Source organism: Bubalus kerabau, chromosome 11 (assembly GCF_029407905.1).
Source record: "Bubalus kerabau isolate K-KA32 ecotype Philippines breed swamp buffalo chromosome 11, PCC_UOA_SB_1v2, whole genome shotgun sequence".
Classification (NCBI taxonomy): domain Eukaryota; kingdom Metazoa; phylum Chordata; class Mammalia; order Artiodactyla; family Bovidae; genus Bubalus; species Bubalus kerabau.
The window spans coordinates 103,880,297-103,901,111 of NC_073634.1; the positions used below are offsets into that span (position 1 = coordinate 103,880,297).

The 20,815-nt window shown below is 47.9% G+C and overlaps 1 protein-coding gene across 3 annotated transcripts in view; it reads left to right on the forward strand.

Annotated features, from left to right (window-relative positions):
* Positions 1-20,815, forward strand: part of ABL1 (ABL proto-oncogene 1, non-receptor tyrosine kinase) — a 145,357-nt gene that overhangs the window by 109,509 nt on the left and 15,033 nt on the right. For 2 of the 3 annotated variants that reach the window (XM_055541407.1, XM_055541408.1), the window contains exons 2-5: positions 2,317-2,490; positions 3,042-3,337; positions 11,013-11,285; positions 20,446-20,530. In XM_055541407.1, coding sequence (XP_055397382.1) covers positions 2,317-2,490; positions 3,042-3,337; positions 11,013-11,285; positions 20,446-20,530 — 828 coding nt within the window. The remainder of the gene's footprint in view (positions 1-2,316; positions 2,491-3,041; positions 3,338-11,012; positions 11,286-20,445; positions 20,531-20,815) is intronic. The other variant, XM_055541409.1, reaches the window with a different exon arrangement.

Here is a 20,815-nt window from a genome sequence, read left to right on the forward strand (position 1 = left end):
TCTTCCCACGTCCCTTTTTTTCAGATATACTTGTTTTATTACTCGGTTCATATAAAACCAGTGAAATCCAAATGTGAAGAGATTTGTCTATGGAAATTTAGGTCAGTGTTTTAGAGAGACTATAAATGCAGGTGTCTTTTAAAAAAATTGTTTCAGGACTAAGTGTGAGTGACACAACTGTGAACAGTTGGAAGGGATTGTACTGGGATTTTATATCGAGTGGCCCACCCTCTTCCTCCACCTGCAGGAATGTATAGCTGGAACTGAGATGAGGCATCGTGGGTAGGATGGTAAGACAGCATCCAGCTCTAATCACACACCCACCCTCAGGACAGTCCTCAGCCCTGTTGTCAAGACTAGCAAATCAGTGTACATTCAGGCAGGGCTAGGGGATCTCATGTTTTAATTTTCAAGAATGCCCTGCTTTAACTAGCTTTTTTGGTTGATTGGTCAGCCTCTGATCACAATGGCACTAGATATGCTTTTAGAGCTATTTATATTGTAAGTACTCAGAGAACAGGGCCTAACACATCTCACTAAGCCTTTTGCACATTCTAGGAAATGGTAGCGTCACAAGACCCTCTTCCTTGAAATTCTCTTTGCCCTCATGATTCACAGGATGAAATACCAAGCGCAGTGGTGATGTAATTTGGGACTTACTCTTTAGAAAAACAATTCCTGAAGACTCACTGTAGTCAGTAGTACAAAAACTAGGATAGAAAGGGCTTCTTCTTTATGTTCTGTTGGTTTATTTCAGAGATTGTTTAAAGACTGTTTGTTTCTGAAAGCTCTCCAGTCATGTTTGTGGAAGGTTAGCCTGGTCTCAGATACTGTAGGTGCCTCTAGTGTGTCCTTTGAAGTGACTACTGGAAAACCGTGACCACCCCAGAGACGGGTGTCATTCCCCAAGAAGACATGTTTGGGTCCTCCAAATCCATAAAAAGGAAAAACTGAAACAATTTTGTTTTCTTGCTTTTGGCATAAAGTTAGAATTTCCCACTTTCCTCCTTTTTAAAAGTTTGATTTCTTACTGTAGTGTCCTTAAATGAGTATCGGATTTCACCCCATAATATTCTACAACTGTAAAGATCTACTTGGAGTAGATTTGCTGCCTTGAAATAAACTGTGGAGAGTTTGAACGTAGTTTGAGAAAAAAAAAAAAAATAGAAGAAACTTCAGGAAGAAATACTAACTGTGTTTAACCCCTTAGTGGGTAATAATCACACTTTCCTAACATAAAAGATGTTGATTGGTTTTCAACTTTTAGAATATACCTAGGTGATGGCACCCCACTCCAGTACTCTTGCCTGGAAAATCCCATGGATGGAGGAGCCTGGTAGGCTGCAGTCCATGGGGTCTCGAAGAGTTGGACACGACTGAGCGACTTCCCTTTCACTGTTCACTTTCATGCATTGGAGAAGAAAATGACAACCCACTCCAGTGTTCTTGCTGGAGAACCCCTGGTGGGCTGCCGTCTCTGGGGTCACACAGAGTCGATCACGACTGAAGTGACTTAGCAGCAGCATAGACAAAAATGGAAGACTTTGTTGACAAAATAGAAGAACAGAACTTTTACACAAAGTAAAAGAAAATGAAAAGAAGTCCTACTTGGAGTGTGTATGTGGGGAAGTAGGGGTAGGTAGAAGGAAGGGTAGGATGTTAATATCCTTATCTTGTGAGGTAAATCATTGAGAGATACTGACTCTAGCAAGGAGAACAGGAAATTAAAGTGGAAGTCGGTTACTGAAAATAGAAAGGTAAGTAGTAGAGCCTGGTGTGGGAGAGGGAGGGGCAGTTGTAATGATAGGACAGCTTGTGTTTAGAGAGATGGAGGGGATCACCAAAATAAGGCAGCTGTTACCTCTGGGTAACGGAAGAGTGGGATGGAAAATGTTTGTCCTTCATTATAAGCCCTTCCACGCTATTTGATTTTTAAATTATGTATGTATGTTTCATACATTTGAAAACGTTTTAAAGCAGGAAGCTTTTGCTCCATATTATAATATAAATTAGCAATGGCAAAGAGGTGTGAGGATGGACCGTCTCTTTCTCATATAATTCATTTTGAGTTAAAGAACTTAAAGTTTAAACCGTTTGGCAGCAGTAAGTAGTTACCTCTCAGGAATGTAAATGCTTAGGATTTTTCACAAGATTTGGGAATGGAAGAGTCCCATTTTTTAACCCCCCTTTTTATTAGTAAGTAGTATGTACGGATGTTAAGAAGTAAAAGTAAACCAGGAATGTATTATGTTGGAAACACAGACTTTGCTCCTGATAATGAAACTTTTTTCCCTGTTTCTTCTCTTTCTCTTCCAGAAGCCCTTCAGAGGCCAGTAGCATCTGACTTCGAGCCCCAAGGTCTGAGTGAAGCAGCTCGTTGGAACTCTAAGGAAAACCTTCTTGCTGGTCCCAGTGAAAATGACCCCAACCTTTTCGTTGCACTGTATGACTTTGTGGCCAGTGGGGATAACACTTTAAGCATAACTAAAGGTAAAGGAGCTGTGGGCAGCTGCCGGTGGTTGCAGGAGACAGAGATCAGGGGAAATGTGGCTTGACTGGCCACACCTTTGCTTGCTGAAAGAGCTGTTTGAAGTGCAGAGAGAGCCAGAAAAACTAAGAGCATCTTTATGAGAGTCACTTTTCCTTCAGGAGAAAAGTTCTTGCATAGTTCTTAACAAAAGCAGAGCTTTCTCTATTTTGTATTGAAAAAAACATCTGGACCAAACACTGAAAACCCCCCTTTTTTTTTTTTTTTAAGAAAAAGTATTTTTCTACAAAAAGCTTGCTTATATTAGAAACTAGGTCACTTGAATAATAGATTTATAAAAACTGTAGCTATGTATTTATCTACATATTCACTGTAAACAGGAAACTGTGTACTCATACAGTTCTAAATGCATATATTTATATGGACCTGTTAAAATGAAGTAGGTATTTAGGAATTTGGAGATTTTTTTTTTAGTAATCACAGAAGAGTGAATGAAAACAAACGTGTTAGCTTTTAAAACTGACGTGTCCAGTTCGGGTGTTTTTCTTCTAAGGTGAAAAGCTCCGGGTCTTAGGCTACAATCACAATGGGGAGTGGTGTGAAGCCCAAACCAAAAATGGCCAAGGCTGGGTCCCAAGCAACTACATCACACCGGTCAACAGCCTGGAGAAGCACTCCTGGTACCACGGGCCTGTGTCCCGCAACGCCGCTGAGTACCTTCTGAGCAGTGGGATCAACGGCAGCTTCTTGGTTCGGGAGAGTGAGAGTAGTCCTGGGCAGAGGTCCATCTCACTGAGATACGAAGGAAGGGTGTACCACTACCGAATCAACACTGCTTCTGATGGCAAGGTAGGTGGCCCTAGGCAGGGATAGCGATGGGCCGGGGCGGGGGCCAGAGAACCTGCCACTGGGCTGCTAAGTTCTTGCAGCAAAGCAAGCAGATGTTTGAAACAGCAGGCATCATCCCACTAACCTGGTCAAAGATCCTCTGTGGAGGAGCAGTCGTGTGCAGTTAGAGGTCCGCAGCGTGATGTGCTCTCATTGTCCTCCTGGAGTGGTGTGGTCAGCAGTTTCATAAGACAGGTGGACTGTCTGTTGAGTTGTGGGCATACTTCTTACATTAAGACTCTCCCTTTTTAGAAAATCTCTTGTTATAGTAATTTATCCTTAGTGAGAATTCACACAATAGATGATTATTTTTAAAGTGAAAGATCACCTTAATAGTACCTCTCCAAAACAAGTGTGGTACGTGGCCTTCTTCCTGTCGATAAAATCACATGTATGTGTAATATTTTAAAATAAACATGGGAGGGTTCAAGTCCCTGTCTAGGTACCAAAAAATAAATAAACAAAATAAAAGGTCTCTTAAAATAAACATGGGATCACATTATACCTATATATTTCCAAACCTGAGCTATAGTTTTGTAAAGGAGTTGATATATATGGTTTCTTGATCTTCCTATAAACAGTCATTAAGAGTCCATGAAGGGAAAGGAGAAATTAACATTTACTGAGTTCTTGCTATTCTTTTAAACCTCACCTTAGTCCTCAGGACAGATAGTGCTTTTATCTGCATTTTTGCATTAAGGAAATGAAGGTTTGAAAGTGAAAGTCACTTAGTTGTGTCTGACTCTTTGTGACCCCAGGGACTAGACAGTCCTTGGAATTCTCCAGGCCAGAATACTGGCATGGATAGCCTTTCCCTTCTCCAGGGGAGCTTCCCAATCCAGGGATTGAACGCAGGTCTTCCGCATTGCAGGCAGATTCTTTATCAGCTGAGCCACAAGGGAAGCCCAAGAATACTGGAGTGGGTAACCTATCCCTTCTCTAGCTGATCTTCCTGACCCAGGAATCAAACTGGGGTCTCCTGCATTACAGGCGGATTCTTTACCAACTGAGCTATCAGGGAAACCCCCAGTGAAGGTTTAGAGGGATAAAATTTCTTTGTTGAAGATCACATAGTGAGTCATCGATGGAACCAGGGTCAGATTCCACTGTCTGCTTCACGAGTCATTGAGGGTGTAGATAGGTGGATTGTCGGCATGGGTCCACATGGTGTATGTATTTTTTAATAACGTGTAATGCATGCATATGGTTTAAAAACAACAAAAAAAAGAAAATCAATTGCCATGAAACATAATTGTGTCCCCTAATTCAGTTCCCCTGCCCAGAGGCAACCACTGTGACCAGTTTCTCCCATAGTTCCCCTGGGTATACTTGTTTATACTTTTTAAGAAACACAAGTGATCCATAATCTACACTGTTCCGCATCTTGCTTTCCCAATCTAATAATATATTTTGGAGATTGTTTTATGGCAGCACATTCAGAGCTGCCTCATTCTTCTTAATGACTACATAGTATGGATGAACCGTCATTTTTTTAAGCAATTCCCTGTTGGCCAGTTTTTAGGCCGTTTCCAGTCTTTTGCTATTATAATGCCGTTATGAGGTGGATTTCAAGCCTTTAAAAAAAAAATCTCGGCTTCCTGTAAAAAAAAAAAGCTTTACACCACCATCCCATATACACACTAGTAACAAGAAGGTTCAGGAAACCCTACTCATTACTCTTACTGTATGTAATGCACTCTGATATTTTGTATACCATTCTGTTCTGTTTCATTTTAAAACATTCTGGACATAATCCACTAAATTTATTCCATAGACCCCACTGGTGGGTCATGACCAGCATTTTGAAATTACACTGCACATACTTCTTTGTGTACAGTCCAATTTATGCAAGATAAGTTACTAGAACTGATTGAAGGTTATGCGTATCTAAAACTTGTATAGATGGTGCCAGATTACTTTCTTTAGGAATTGTGCAGATGCATTTTCTCACCAGCAGTGTTGTGAGAGCATGTTCCCTTTCTCCTCCTCAGCAGTATGTTCTCAGACTTGCAAAAACCTCTCTATCACTGACTGGTTAAGATGATACCTCATTATATTTACTATACCTGTGCTTCCTAAATTCATCTTTTCTTATACATTTGAAGTATACCAAATTTACATTTGTATTTAGGTATATTCTCTTTCATTGGTCTGTCTGTACATATACCAATACCAGACTTTTTAATTGTATGACTTTATATTTTAATATCTGGTGGGGCTAGTCCTTTTTTTTTGGCCAAACCTCGGCAGCAAGCAGGGATCTTAGTTCCCTGACCAGGGATCAAACCCATGCCCCCTGCATTGGAAGGCAGAGTCTTAACCATTGGACCAACCAGGGAAGTTCCTAGTCCCCTTTTCTTAATCTTGCTAGCATCTTCACGGCTATTCTCACACATTCATTTGTACCATATAGACGCACAGTACGTGTCTTTTTTCAGTGTTCTCCTCTGATGTTTTTCTGATCCTTTCCGTCACCGCCCATGTCTTTACACCAGCACCGGAGTCTGCACGACAAACAGCGTAGTCTGCTGTTGGCGGGCGACCAGGGTGCAGCCTCATCGGCATGCTCCGCAGGCCATTGTTCTCAGCCCAGCTGTGGAGCCAGGTCCTTCCACTCCTCGGGTGCATTCCAGGGTGCTGGACCCTTTGCAACCGTGCCTTCAGGCCGCAGGGGAGCCTTTTCAGTGAATTAGAACCGAGTGCACCACCCATGGTGGGGAGGTGATTTCCTGGAGCTGACAGCTTGCTTCCCATCTGTGCTGTTTACCCAGGGCGAGCCATGCTGCACCGCAGTAATCAGGCGAGGTCTGTACTGAACGGGATAATGGTTTCTTTTCCCTGGAGTTGTTTAATCAGCATCCTTGGAACAGATGCAGGGCAGGCATGATCTAGTTTGACAACTTATTAGCTGGGGGTTGGTCTGAAATATTGTTAAAGCGGGGGAGAGAGCAAGGCCTGCGTGAATACATAATCTGCAGCATTTGAAAGTCGTCTAACGAGGAAGCCCAGCTCCCTGTCTGGAAGCTGATGTGTGCCAGGTGGGTTCCTTTCATTCCAGGTAGTCCATGGGGAGCTGACCAGGCAGTGTCCACTGCTGGGCATCTCATGAGAGTGTCCTAGGTTTCTTGACCCCCCACCCCTCCTCCGCAAAGACTCTCCGTTCAGCTGTCCCAGCACCTGGAGACTTCTCAGCCCATGGGGTCATCAGGTCACACTCAAGGGGACTCCGTTGGGTGGGGTTGTATTCCTGGAATGAGTGGAACAGCCTCAGAGTCGGAGGGAGGGGGAGGTATTACAGCGGCGCGTGGGACAACGTGGCTCGGCACTGAAAAACGCTGCTCGCATAGCAGAGCTTTGATGCAATCCTTTTTGGATTTTGAAGGGGAAAATTTAAAGTTTGGTGGGAGGAATAGGCCAGGGTTGAATAAGTTTCATTCTTATTTTCAAATTAGCTAATCTTCAGAAAACAACTGAATTTTTAGAAGATTCTTCTCTCAGGCCCCAAAGGATTTCTTTCTGCCTCCACCCTCTTGGCTCTGGTTTCAGCAGCCCTTGTGGCTGGTCAGTCAGCCTGGGGGCCCAGAGCCCAGGACTCCAGGAGTTTCAGGCTAGCCTCTTGGAAGGGCCATACCAAACAGCCATTGCTATTTCCTGGGTGTCCTGTGAGGCTTAACAATCTCCAGATACCCTGGGATTTGGTTTTTGTTCTTGATGCTTTCTTAAAGTCTGGAACCCTCTGCCAACAGAATTAAAGCGGAATTAAAGGCCGCTGTTCCTCCTCCACCACCCACCCCCGTCATTCTCCCGTTGTTTGGTTATTTGTGTCTCTATCTTTCTTACTTGGGGGGACGCCACTGCCAAGCCCCACAGTTCCTCACAGCCCTCGGTAAGAGTCTTTCCTTCCTTTCTTCAACGAGCCGCCCAGTTGGCGTTTATTTTTGTGGGCTGCTGAAGTCACAGATTCGGAGTTGGCAGGAGCAGAATCTGGGCTTAGCTTTAGCAGAGGTGGCATGACGGGGCACCACCTGTATGCCCTCTTGTGTCTTTAAGACCTGCCCGCCCTGACACTGCCTCAGCAGGTGCAGGCACCTGGTGAAAAGCCTGCTGAACCGAGCTGACCTTCCCTAGTCCAGGAGACCAGGGGGAATTATTAGTAAGGACTGCCTTCCTGTTGGTGTTTGAGGAGCTTGGGAGTTGCTGGGCAGGTGTCACTTCCTAGCCTCACAGCCTGTAAATAACACGTCCGAGGTGGGACGCCAAGGTCTGAGGCAGCCAAAGGTTGCCCAAGTCCGATGAGCCCGTGAGCCTGGCTGTCAGGAGGAGAGCTGTTCCTGGTGAGTGTCTCTGACAGGCCCCATCTCTCGGGTCCCCGCGTGATTAGGAAGACGTGCAGCCCTGGCTGAGCACCCAGAGTGTTTACGTAACTGGGCACATAGCATGGTGACATGCCATTCATAATGCTCATTTCACTTTCTCCTGCGCACATGCCATGAATTCCTGATGAAGATTCCCCCAGTTCACTAAGCAACATGCCGCTCACAGACCAGCCCTAATCAGGAGGCCCCCAGACTTGACTCTTAGAAGATGGCTGTGCCGTATGTTGAAGGGAGAGCAGTGTCAATATTTAATAAATGTCAGGATGTAAATTTTATGTTGAAAGATGAACTGAGTCTCAGGGTCTGTAAATTTAATTATTGAGAAGGATAAAGTTTGCCCAGTCAGTGAAACCTCCCATCATTCTGAAATCTTTTAACAAAGAAGCCTGAGAGGGAATCAGCTGAGACCAAGAACAAATTCTGCATAAACTAGGGCTTAGGGGAGCCATTAGCATTCTGTGCAACTGAGTGAACTTGATCCTCGGGTTGGGGAGCACCGCTTTCAAGCTGACAGGGAGAAATGGGTAATGAGCCTCGCTCCCAGGCGACCTGCCCTGGGAGCCCAGCAGGCGGAACAGGCTTTCCTTCTGCCTGTGCTATGCACAGATTTCCAGGCTGGGAGGGTCACTCTGGTCCCAGGGGGGTGCCTCCTTGGAATGGCTTTTCCCTCCTCTCGTCACTCCTTGGTCGGAAAAGTGCCCACCAGCTGAGCAGCCGGGGAGAAAGGACTTGGGGAGCTGGGGGTGGTCTGCCGCCTGTAGTAGTGCAGTCAGACTTTTCCAGAGAAGGACAGGGATTAGGAGCTCTCCCGCATCCCCCACTCCGTCATCATCTTGAATGGCAGGCGCACTGGTGACTTAGCACTGACTGGGTGCCGTGTCGTCAGTGTGCAGACATTAAGCTGAGGGCAGGCTCAGCAGTGCCCTCCTCTGCCCGCTCCAACCCCGCCTCGTTCAGGGGGCCTGCGGGTGGCCCATGGCCTCGCCCTAGAGCGGTTCACTCATGGCTTGGTCCTCAGCACTCTGAGGTGTGAAGGTGGGGCCTCCTCACCCCGACTGATCCTCCCACCCAGAGGTGCCCTCTTCCTGAGGGACAAGCTCCCCAGGGCTGCAGGATCGTTCTGCACGGTTCTTGGGGTTAGAATTTTATTTTAGTAGAATTGCTACAAAAAGATTGCAGATTATAAACCTCTAAGCCAGAATCATTCCTGAATATTCATTGGAAGGACTTACGCTAAAGCTGAAACTCCAATACTTTGGCCACCAGATGCAAAGAACTGACTCATTTGAAAAGACCCTGATGCTGGGAAAGCTTGAGGGCAAGAGGAGAAGGGGACGACAGAGGATGAGATGGTTGGGTGCATCACTGATTCCATGGACATGAGTTTGAGTAAACTCCAGGAGTTGGTGATGGACAGGGACGCCTGGCATGCTGCAGTCCATGGAGTCGCAAAGAGTCAGACACAACTGAGCGACTGAACTGAAGCCACAGTTTGCCACTGGCTTGCCTGATTTTTAAAAATTTGTCATCTTCCCAAGCAAAGAAAGATCTCTTATTAAGGACTCCAGTGTACCTCTTGAGAGCCATAGCTGGGATCAGCTTGTTATATTTGTTGTTATTTCCTTCCTTTAAACTGTTTTTACTGCCTACAATTGCAGACATGCAGAGAGTAACGGAGCCTTCTGTTGCCAACAGCCGAGGCCGTGGCCCGGTCATAGGTGTTCTGGGCTTTCTCTTCCTGTTTCTTTTTTTTTCTTAAGTAGGGAGTTAATACAGCTGCAGCTGACTGATCCTGTTCCTTCTGTCCCTCTTGCCTCAGGCATCACCACTGTCCCAAATCTGTATTCCGCCTTCCCACATCTTTGCAGTTTGACCAAGGCTTACAAACACCTAGTCGTGATTTTAAAGACCCGTTCCACCTTGAGCGATTGTCAGCTGCCCTTAGTGAGCCAGCAGAGTCACTTGTATGCCTGGATCCCCATTGTTCTCTGTGAATTCTAATGTGAATTGGTTTTGGTAAGGAAATACCCCCTCACTGCCTCATTGAACCGAAAAGAAGGAAGAAAGAGAGCTGTCCTGTCCTCATGCTGCTCTCTGCCAGCCTCTGCCTTCCTCCCCTCTGCACGTTCAGACCAAGATGCCACACGGAGGGGTTCGCTGTGGGGGTGCTCACCGGCCGTCAGTCTCAATTCCAGACTGACGTGTATTTGTGTCTCTATCCCTTCTCCTACTTCCCTGTGCTGGAAGGGGCCGTGTGGCCTCTGTGTAGCCCTCCACACCCCAACTCTGTCCTGAGAGAGAGCTGGCAGGACATCCCACATGGGCACGCCACAGGCATTTGCAAGTCTTGGCCTCTGATGCTTCCTACTCAGCCCAAATCTAGGGAGTAGGAATGAGAAGGAGATTTACGTTTTATTTAGTGATTTTCACCTCTGATCACTGTTGTTGCTGTTCAGTTGTTAAGTCCTGTCCAACTCTTTTGCAACCCCATGGACTGTAGCCCGCCGGACTCCTCTGTCCATGGGATTCTCCAGGCAAGAAATACTGGAGTGGATTGCCATTTCCTCCTCCAGGGGATCTTCCCGACCCGGGGATCAAACCCACATCTCTTCCATTGGCAGGCGGATTCTTTACCACTGAGCCAGCAGGGAAGCCTGATCACTGTTTAGTTCTAGACAATTATATCATTATACGTTTAGGGTAATAAACATAATTATTATAATTCATTTTCTTTTCTAATCAGCAAATACTAAGTTCTCCTCTTTACTAATTTAACCAACAACATTTGTTGAGTATCAGTTATGTGCTTGTATCTTTTTCTGGACGCTGGGGACACAGGATAAAAGCGGACGGCCGAAGGGCTCTATTATGAAACTGGCATTCTGGTAGATGGAGACAGACAGTAACCAAGCAGGTAGACCAGGAATCATCAGCCTGAGGTGAGTGCAGTGCAGAGAAGTAAGACAGGTGATGAGAAGACTGATGCTGAGCCGTGACTTTGCGTTGGCCAGTCAGGGAATACTTCATGGACGCTGCCAGTGTGCTCAGGCTGGTCACAGAGAACCAGACATGTGGCAGTCAGGCAGGTGGAGGATTTCACAGAGAAACACAGCGTGAATGATTTTCTCCACCCGGGGTCCTGTGTGGAGGGTGGTTCCTCTGAGGGGCTGCTGTGCGTTAAGGCTCAGCACACAGAGCTGGCCTCCTGAGTCGTTGGGCTCTGTCTGCTCGCTGGCTGAAGGCTGCCCCTGTCTCCTCAGCTCTACGTCTCCTCTGAGAGCCGCTTCAACACATTGGCCGAGCTGGTCCATCACCACTCCACTGTGGCCGACGGGCTCATCACCACTCTCCACTACCCGGCCCCCAAGCGCAACAAGCCCACCGTCTACGGCGTGTCCCCCAACTACGACAAGTGGGAGATGGAGCGCACGGACATCACCATGAAGCACAAGCTGGGGGGCGGCCAGTACGGGGAGGTGTACGAAGGCGTGTGGAAGAAATACAGCCTGACGGTGGCTGTGAAGACCCTGAAGGTAAGCCCGGGACCTGCCCGGCGGGCCGTCCAGCGAGACCAGGCACTCGCGGCGCCTCAGTTACGGGGGGCCTGTTGTCCGCCGGGGCCCAGCCGCGCGCCCTCCGTCGCCTGCCTGCACGCCCAGCCCCGGGCCTGACTCCCCGGCACACGCCGTCTGGGTTTCTGTGAGCGGGTTGACTTCATTCGCCTATTCTCTACGTGTTTCCACATATGCTGAGAGCTGAGAAGTGCTGTGGGTTTTTTTTTCGGTGTAAAACGATTAGTCATTTGAAGGAATTTTTTCATTCTATGGCAAGGGTGTTTGAAAGCTGCGGGTTTCCGTTCAGTTTGTGTGGCATTTGAATCACTTCCTATTGAGTTAAGAGGGCGGAGGCGGGTGGGCAGGGAATCTCTTGAGTTTTGTAGGAGACAAAACCAAATCTGTGGATTTTTTTTTTAGATGTGAGAGCAGATGCGCCAGGTGTTTCTAGTAGGTTCCAGTTCTCTGTATCATGTGTCCAGACTCCTGGAAAGACGAGTGTGGGGCTGCCCCCACCAGGAGGCGTTATGAAAACACGAGGGCTTCTTGCTAACTCAGATACCGTCTGTTCTGTGCCCTTACTGTGGCTTTCCCTTTCAGCTGATGCCTAGTGGTTTTCGTGTCCAGGCGGCTCTTAGGATGCCCAGGGAGACGTTTTCATTTCCAGGCCTCCACCTCCTTAAAAGTGTGACCCACAGTGTTAGCTGTGGCGAGAGTGTCCCCTAGTGTTGACCTGTGTGGTTTTCACTTGTTTTAAATAAACTCCCAATTCCATTGAGCTGTGCCCAGGAATGGGAGAGAGGGGAGCCCCGTTTTGCAGCTATTGGCAGAGAAGCAGAACTGAAACACCCACCCCTGGGGAAACGAACCCGAGTGTGTACACGCTTCTTTTCGAAGGTCGTTCGGGTGCACGTGGCCAGAACGCCTGCCCTTTCGGGACCCAGTTAATTCCCTGATGCCCTTACTCAAAGGCATGACAAAATAGAAGTTGTGGTTTCCGGTTGATACGAAGTGACACTTTAGAGAAAAGATCCCATTCTTTAGTCCCAGAGACCAAAGGTGGCTTCCTGGCCTTCGTACTGACCGCGTCCCCTTAGGTTGGTCCTTGGATGCAGGATTGATACACTTGGTGGGGGGGTGGCATGGATGTTTTGCGGACTCCTGTTTATTTTCCAGATAGGGAAGAATTTGGTAAATGCCTATCAGATTTTAAAAATCCTCTTATTTGCCAGACCCTGAGCTTAACACTGGGACTGTGAAAAAGGAATAGGACAGAGTTCTTGGCCTTGGGCTAAGTCTAGGTAGTTAGAGTTGTCTAGTTGGAAGTAGGTAGTCTGAAAAGTGCAAGTGTTGGTCTCAGTTGTGTCCACTCTTTGCGACCCCATGGACCGTAGCCCACCAGGCTCCTCTGTCCATGGAGTTCTCCAGGCAGGAATACTTGAGTGGGCAGCCATTCCCATCTCCAGGGGATCTTCTTAACCCAGGGCTCGAACCCGGGTCTCCTGCACTGCAGGCAGACTCTTTACTGTTGCGCCTCCAGGGAAGCCCTACTAGGTAGTCTAGTTAGTAGGAGAGATGGGTCGGTGTGCCACTCACTGTACCACGTGTGACGGAGGCTGTGATCGTGACAGGAGCTCAGAGCTGTAGCGCCACGTGGGGACGAGAGGAGAGATGGGTGAGTGCTGCTGGCCAGGGAGAGGGCTGGACGGGCCCCAAGCCAGCCACAGAGGAGGAACAGGGTGAGCGAGGGGACGGAGCTGGGAGAGGGAGGTAGGGGGCAGAGCAGACTTGGCACGTCTGAGAGGCCTCGAGCCCGCCTGAGAAGCTGGGGTGCTGTCCCGGAGGCAGTGGGGCACCCTGAAGGTTTTGATACAACGAAAGAAGGTGATTGGATTCACCGCTCCTGGGGCAGCCCTGTCAGGGGGCTTCGAATGAACTCAACGGAGGCCTGGCGACGGCAGGGAGACGCGTGCTCCCACGTCCCCATGTGACCACAGCTGCAGACCAGGCCCCGGCAGACAAGGCCTCGGCTGGCTTGCAGAACTGGTCAAGGCCCAGGCGCTACCCACACACTTGCCTGGATTTGCCAAAGCCAAACAAGAGGAAAAGCACAAATAGACGGCGGTCTGGAAGAGGCCTGTTCGAAAACTTGAGGAGGTAGCAGTTGCACATGGGAAAACCGTAGCCCACTAGCTGTGCCAAGCCGTTGTTTTCTGAATGACTGAAGAAGATGCTTCTAGAGGAGAGGCTCCCTGGAGCTCGGGGGGTTTTTTATTCTACCCGTATATCACAATTAACTGGAAGTGGGTGCCTTCCAGAATGTACTTCTCTAATGATGTGTTATTAAGCTTTTTATACTTTTAATGATTTTCCCTAAGAGCCTTATTAACTTATGATCCCATAGTTCATGAAAAAGAAATTACAGAATATAGTTGCATAGATTTCTGTGACTAGTCAGTCATTCCCAGTGGCAGCTAATTAGGGAAGGGGGAGTGTGTCACTTTCTAGAGGTGGATTAACCCAGTAATAAGGTACTGAGCAATGGCTAAATAAACGATCCCTCCTTCCAGCCCACCCTGCTTAGAAAGCGTGTGCACAGTGTGTTTCCCGCTTCTCAGACCAGCCTGCTGCCAGCATTTGGGGCGTTCATCCCCACTACAGATGCGGAGGGTTGGTGTGGGCTCTGAGGGGCAGTGGTGGCTGTCGTTTACTGATGCTCCCAGCGTGCCTGGCAGAGTCTGAGTGCTTCATGCTCTGCATTGAGCATCTCATTTAATCCTTCCAACCTGAAGAGAAGGCTGCTGATTACCCCTACCATTTCAGAGTTGAGAGACCTGAAGCAGGGAGAGGTTCACTAACTGGCCTGGCATCAGTTGCATGGCTGGCAGTGACGGAGGCAGGGCATGAACCCAGATATATCCTGCTGCAAAGCCCAGGTCTTTCTAAAAATTGTTACGCAGCATCCAATTCCTCGTATACCATGAAGAATACACACAAACTACAGTTGCGCACCTTAAAAATCACCTTTCCCCAGTACCCCCCCCCATTCCCTTCCCACACAGGCTGTGATCTGCCTTTCTCTTGAAGACGCCTTGGGAAGTCCTCATGTTCTAGCCCAAGCTTTTGTCCGTTTAGCCAGTTCTCACGGAGGCCCTCTTTGTCCTTCCTGTTTGGTATCACAGGGCCCTCTGCAGACAGAACCAGACCCTCCTTAACCAGCGAGGGGAGCAAGGCCCTGCTCTTAACCACCACTCTGTACTGATCCTCCAGGCAACACTGGTCTCTTCCCTTCAGGGCAAAAGGAAGACCAGAAGAGAGAAAAAGGGGACCCTAGGCTGATCCCTCTTGCCTGAAATATCCCATGGACAGAAGAGCCTAGTGGGCTGCAGTCCATGGGGTCGCTAAGAGTCGGACACGACTGAGCGACTTCACTTTCACTTTTCACTTTCATGCATTGGAGGAGGAAATGGCAACCCACTCCAGTGTTCTTGCCTGGAGAATCCCAGAGACGGTGGGGCCTGATGGGCTGCCGTCTATGGGGTCACACAGAGTCGGACATGACCGAAGCGACTTAGCAGCAGCAGCAGTAGCAGCAGGTTGACCCCTGTGGTGGGAAACTGGAACTACAGCAAAGGCCTCCTGATGGGGAAGGTTTAGTTTGAATTTTGACAGTCTTCAGTCTTGAGCTGTCTAGTAAAAGTTTGTACATCAGTCATCTTTGTATAAAACAGCTGTGTAAGTAATATAATTTGGAAAAGTCTGCCATTGATCTAATTGTGTTAATATTGACTCATAAGTTAGCTGACAAATTTACTGTTAAAATAGCAGAAAATAGCACTGTTGAAAAAAGTTGAAGCTTAGCCTGTACTCAGTTGTTGACCTGTTTTTCTAGTAGGTGATATATATACATAGTTTCCTCCACCCTTGAGTTTCATGTCCTTCCGGAAATAGTCCACACGTGTGTTACCTTTTTTAACCATGTGGTAGCCTGCTATAGACACTGCTCTGAACCTTCTGTTACTATATCTTGGCAGTTCCTCCTTGACAGTACTTGGAAGGTGGCCTTGTTTTTGGTTGGTATTTTAGTATCTTACCAGCCTTCCGTAGACATGCGTCTCCTCTCCGCTACTTTGCTGTTACATGCAGTGTACAGGGACTCTCCATGTTTGCACATGTAGGAGACTGAGCTGGTAGGTCAGTTCCTCAGAGCAGAAACTGCTGGATCCAAGTGCTCGTACCAGTGTGCACTCCAGCACCTGTGTGGAGGAAGTGCCCGTTTTCCCCACCTGCACCAACACAGTATGTGTTCGGTTTGGGTTTTACATTTGTTACTCCCCCGCCCACCCCCAGGAAGCTGGTCTTACTGGAGAGCTCCAATCATGAGCAGAGAAGGGAAGGCCCCAGGACACCAGGAAGCCTGGCCAGTCTCCGCGGTCGCTCTGGCTTCGTGAGGAGCCATGTGCTGGGGAGAGGGGCTGCTACCCTGTCGCATGGGTTCTCTCTGGCCATGGAGCTCAACACGGCTACCCTACTGAGGACCAGAGTCTAGGGTTCCTCTCCGAGATCGTCCGTTATGGACTTTTCACTTGAGCTTTAAGCTCCCCACCTGATTTGTGAACCAGCCGCCTTCCTCACTCCAGCTCAGAACCTCCCCTGTCTCTCCCGCGTGTTGATCCTGGTCGAGCCGATGGTGCAGGATGGCACTTCAGTGTGCTTGTAACTGCACGTCTCTGACGTTGGGTAAACACAAAATGTGGGAGCTGATCTACCTTAGACACGAGCCCAGCTCGGCCAAGAGGGAGGTCTGGAGAGGACTGAGAGCTGGGCTGGACTTAAAAATGGTGTACTCTCCTGTGCCATAGAATTCCTGCTCTTGGGGATGAGGCCAGTGAGCAAAAAGGATGAAGCTACCTGTGACATGTTGAGTCTGAGAGAATGTGAAAAAGACCCCAAAACCAGTGTTTAAAGAACCAGCCTGTCTTCTATACGAGCAATATGTTTAGCCTGCTTCTCAGGAATAGAGATCAGCTGTCTTAATAATAGTGACAGTGAATCCCCCGGAGTGGTGATGCCCGTGTTCTGAGTGCTGCCCTCGGCGCTCTCTGTGTACGAGCCAGGTAATGCTCTTCTTTCCATTCGGTAGGCGAGAGAACAAGTCCAGCGATACTGTTACCTGTCATGTAGGTGACTTACCGTGGTGACACAGCAGCAGAGCTCGGTAGGGATAACTCACGAGCATCCTCTTAACCGCTGGGCCAGCCACAGCTTTCGTCCGCATCCAGTCAGGCCTCGTGAAGAGAGGCCAGGGGACCCATCCCCCTCCTTGACAGACAGGACTGAAATTCACAGCCTTTACTCACAGTGTGGCCTTCGCCCTGATCATTCAGAATTCCTTTTATTTTACTATGTAAATGGAAGAATCCTCTTCAACAAGGTGATGGAGATTTTTAAAATGAAAGGCCTGTAGCAGGATAGCATCAGGGCTATCTCCAGTTGAACACAGCTACCAGTGTAGGATGCCGTTAGTGGTTTAACTTAAAAATTGAACCAGGCCTGCTTCCAGCAGGGGGAGACAAGTTCACACAAGACTGTCCTGAAAGACAAAAAACAAGGAGTTATTTATACTGTCCACATGCCGTGTGTGCATGTGTGTGAGTGAGTGAGTGAATGAACGGAGAGAGAGGAGAAGGATGCCTTTGAAAGCCGCAGTGGTTCTTTGCACGTCCACACCCCTCAAGACCTGGAACGTGGCTCTTGTAGAAGAGTCAGTACTACAAGAGCAGTGTTACTTCGGAAATGATCTCACTCTGCATGGTTCGTTACGGGGGCCTTTACACCCACGAGCCTTCATTGGAGGGCTGCTTATTGAACATACTGTTGGCTGAGCAAGAGTCTTACAGGCCCTGGTCCTTCCTTTAGGTGGCGTTGAACCTGTGGTTCCGGCAGGTACTTGCCCTCCAGCCATCCATAGTAGTGTGTCACCCTGGTAGATCAGAGCCCACCGCCCTAGAAACAGCGTGGTCCTGCAGTGTGGGAGACCTGGGTTTGATCCCTGGGTTGGGAAGATCCCCTAGAGAAGGGAAAGGCTACCCACTCCAGTATCCTGACCTGCAGAATTCCATGGATCGTGTAGTCCATGGGATCTCAAAGAGTGGGATGTGACTGAGCGACTTTCACTTTCACCCTGGTAGATCAGAACCCACCACACCAGAGACAGCGTGGTCTGCTCAGCGTGCTCAGGAACATAGAGGACTTGAAGAATTAAAACAGCCAGGAAGGTGGCTGCAGGGTATATTCTTTTCCCACCCATGCAGCTTGACACAGAGTCCACCCAGGATGTTTAACTGACCTTAGAATGGCTCACCTTTTTTTTTAAGCAATTTTCTTTCTTTCTTTTTGGCTTCGCTGGGTCTTTGTTGCTGCATGGCTTTTCCTTAGCTGCGGTGAGCGGGGCCGCCACTCTAGAATTGCGGTCCACGGGCTTCTCATTGCAGTGGCCCCTCTTTCTGCAGAGCGCAGACTCGAGAGCATGCAGGTTTCATAAGTCGCAGCACGTGGGCTCAGTAGATGCTTAAAAAAATCTGCAAACAGTAAACACTGGAGAGAGTGTGGAGCAAAGAGAACCTTCTTGCTCTGTTGGTAGGAATGTAAATTGATACAGCCACTATGGAGAACAGTATGGAGATTTCTTTAAAAACTAGGAATTAGTTGTGACTCGTGGGCTTAGTTGCTCTGCAGGGCATGTGGAATCTTCCCAGATCAGGGATGGAACTCTGGCCTCTCGCATTGTTTGGTAGATTCTTTTCTTTTTTTTAATTTATCTAATTTTAATTGGAGGATAATTGCTTTACAATGTTGTATTGGTTTCTGCCATACAGCGACATGAATCTGCCGTAAGTATACATACGTTTCCTCCCTCTTGAACCTGCCTCCCACCTCCCACCGCATGCCACCCCTCTCGGTTATCACAGAGCACCAGTTGCGCTCCCTGCTTCATACAGCAAATTCCCACCAACTCTTTTACATATGGTGCTGTGTATGTTTCTATCTCGGTTTGTCCCATCCTCTCCTTTCCCACTGTGTCCACAAGTCTGTTGTCTACGTGTCTCTAACACTGCCCTACAAAGAGGTGCATCAGTACCATTATTCTGGATTCCATATGTAAGAGTTAATATATGATATTAGTTTTTCTATTTCTGATTTACTTCACTCTATGTAACAGGCTCTAGTTTCATCCACCTCACTAGAACTGACTCAAATTTGTTCCTTTTTATGAGTGTGTATTATTCCCTTGTATATATGCGCCACAACTTCTTTGTCCATTCATCTGTCATGGACATCTAGGTTGCTTTCATGTCCTGGCTGTTGTAAATAGTGCTGCATTGAAGGTTGGGGCACATGTGTCTTTTAAAATAGTTTTCGCAGGGTATGTGCCCAGTAGTGGGATTTGCTGGGTCATAGGGTAGTTTTGCTCCTAGTTTTTTAAGGAATCTCCATACTGTTCTCCATAGTGGCTGTTATTAATTTACATTCCCACCAACAGTGCAAGGAGGTTCCCTTTTCCCCAGACCCTCCCCAGCATTTCTTGATGATGGCCATCATCTCATACATTGTATTTTGATTTGCATTTCTCCAGTAATAAGCGATGTTGAGCATCTTTTCATTTTATTAATCATCTGTATGTCTTCTTTAGAGAAATGTTTGTTTAGGTCTTCTGCCAGTTTTTTGATTGGGTTGTTTGTTTTTCTGATACTGAGCTGCTGCTAGGTGGATTCTTTACCACTGAGCTACCAGGGAAGCCCTCACCATTTCTATAGGGCAGTAAATTGTGTCTACGTTTCAGTCCCACCAAGCCCTGAGCTGAGTGATTCAGGGGCTGACACACATCCTCACTGGTCCTGCTTCGCTGGTAAACACGACTGACCAGAGCAGGACAGCGCCCAGTAGAGGGTGACCTGTCCTCTGGAGGTCATCCCCAGGTGCCAGGGTGGGAACCGGCAGCTACGGTGAGTAGGACACTTTAGCTCTTTGTTTCCCAGAGGGGCCGCAGGTACAGCGTAAAGAAAGCTCCACTTTTACAGTAGTTGATAAAGCTTTCTTCTTGGGGAATCTAGTTTTCAAGACGTGCTCTCCCCGTCTCCCCTGCAGTCTTGCTCTTCAGACAGACTCAGACCCCATGTTGAAACCTGGGAGGGGAGGGTCTCACTTCCCTCGTTGGCCTTTATAGCAACAGACTACGTCACATCTCATCCACTGGCTTCTTCCTTTGGTGGTCAGAAAAGAGGTCTTCCCGCCATAAGCCCACCCCCACGATCTTGATAACAGGGCCAACCCCAGGACCCAGCACCACAGCACTCTGCCCTGATAGGTGAGGGAATGTAGCAATATTGTCACATTTGCTCTGGGCGTGTGCTATATCTTTGTCTCCTCTTGGCATTTAAATGCTGTGAGCTCGCTGAAACGTGGTATGGGCTGGTGATCACATTTATGAACCCGTTGCTAGGGGAGCTGCCAGTGAGGCTGGTTTTAGGATCTGAGTAAATTGACCTGACAGGTAGTGGCGATTGCTTCATTAAGGGCCGCACGAGACCACGTTCTTAAGAAACTCAGCGTCCTCTCTTGCTGCCACATCTTTGGTAGTGCTATACATCTTTTTGTGTCATCAAGGTCTCTTCTCTTGAATCAAGTACCTTTTGGATTCTTCAAGTGATTTTTTTTTTTTTTAATGTTAAACGTTTTGGGAGTCCTTGGAAACCAGCCGTTCCTTAGGGGAGTGGTACCATGATTGTGGTGGTTGCCTTCACACATCTCCCTCCCTCCCCGTAAACTTCACTAGGTGATGGAAACAAGTAGTCTGCATGGAGCCACCAGAGCAAGTCACCAGCATACCCAGCCAGCTTTGCTGTTGTGCTCAGGGTGAGAATTCAAAAGCTCCACGCCATAGTGGAAAATTCTTTGTGCCGTCGGGCTGATGACCGGCCACCTTGGAACCTGTCAAGAAGGATGTCGTGGTTGAAACTGGTGGACCAGGATGATTACCTGTCGAAGCTCCAGCTTGTGTTAACCGTTCAAGTCATACTTCCCCACTTGAGCACTTTTCCTTGCTGAGATAATGTCATCACTTCTTTCTTTCCTGCAGGAGGATACCATGGAGGTGGAGGAGTTCTTGAAAGAGGCTGCAGTAATGAAAGAGATCAAGCACCCCAATTTAGTACAGTTACTCGGTGAGTGTGAGGAGCTCTATGCTCTGAATTAAACTTTCCGAGTGATACAGGCGCTGTTGAAGCAGAGGTGAATGGCTCACTGCCTTAAGGTTTCTGGTCTGTACATCTGTTCCCCACCTGTATCAGCCCTTGGTACAAAGAGACCTGTGTGGAATGGATGTGTGTGTGTGTGTGTGTCCATGCACCCACACAAGTGAGAGATGGGGTGGGTGTGTGTGTGTCCATGTGCCCACACGAGTGAGAGAGAATGTTATAACTTTTAAGCTGATACCCAAAAGTGGTCAA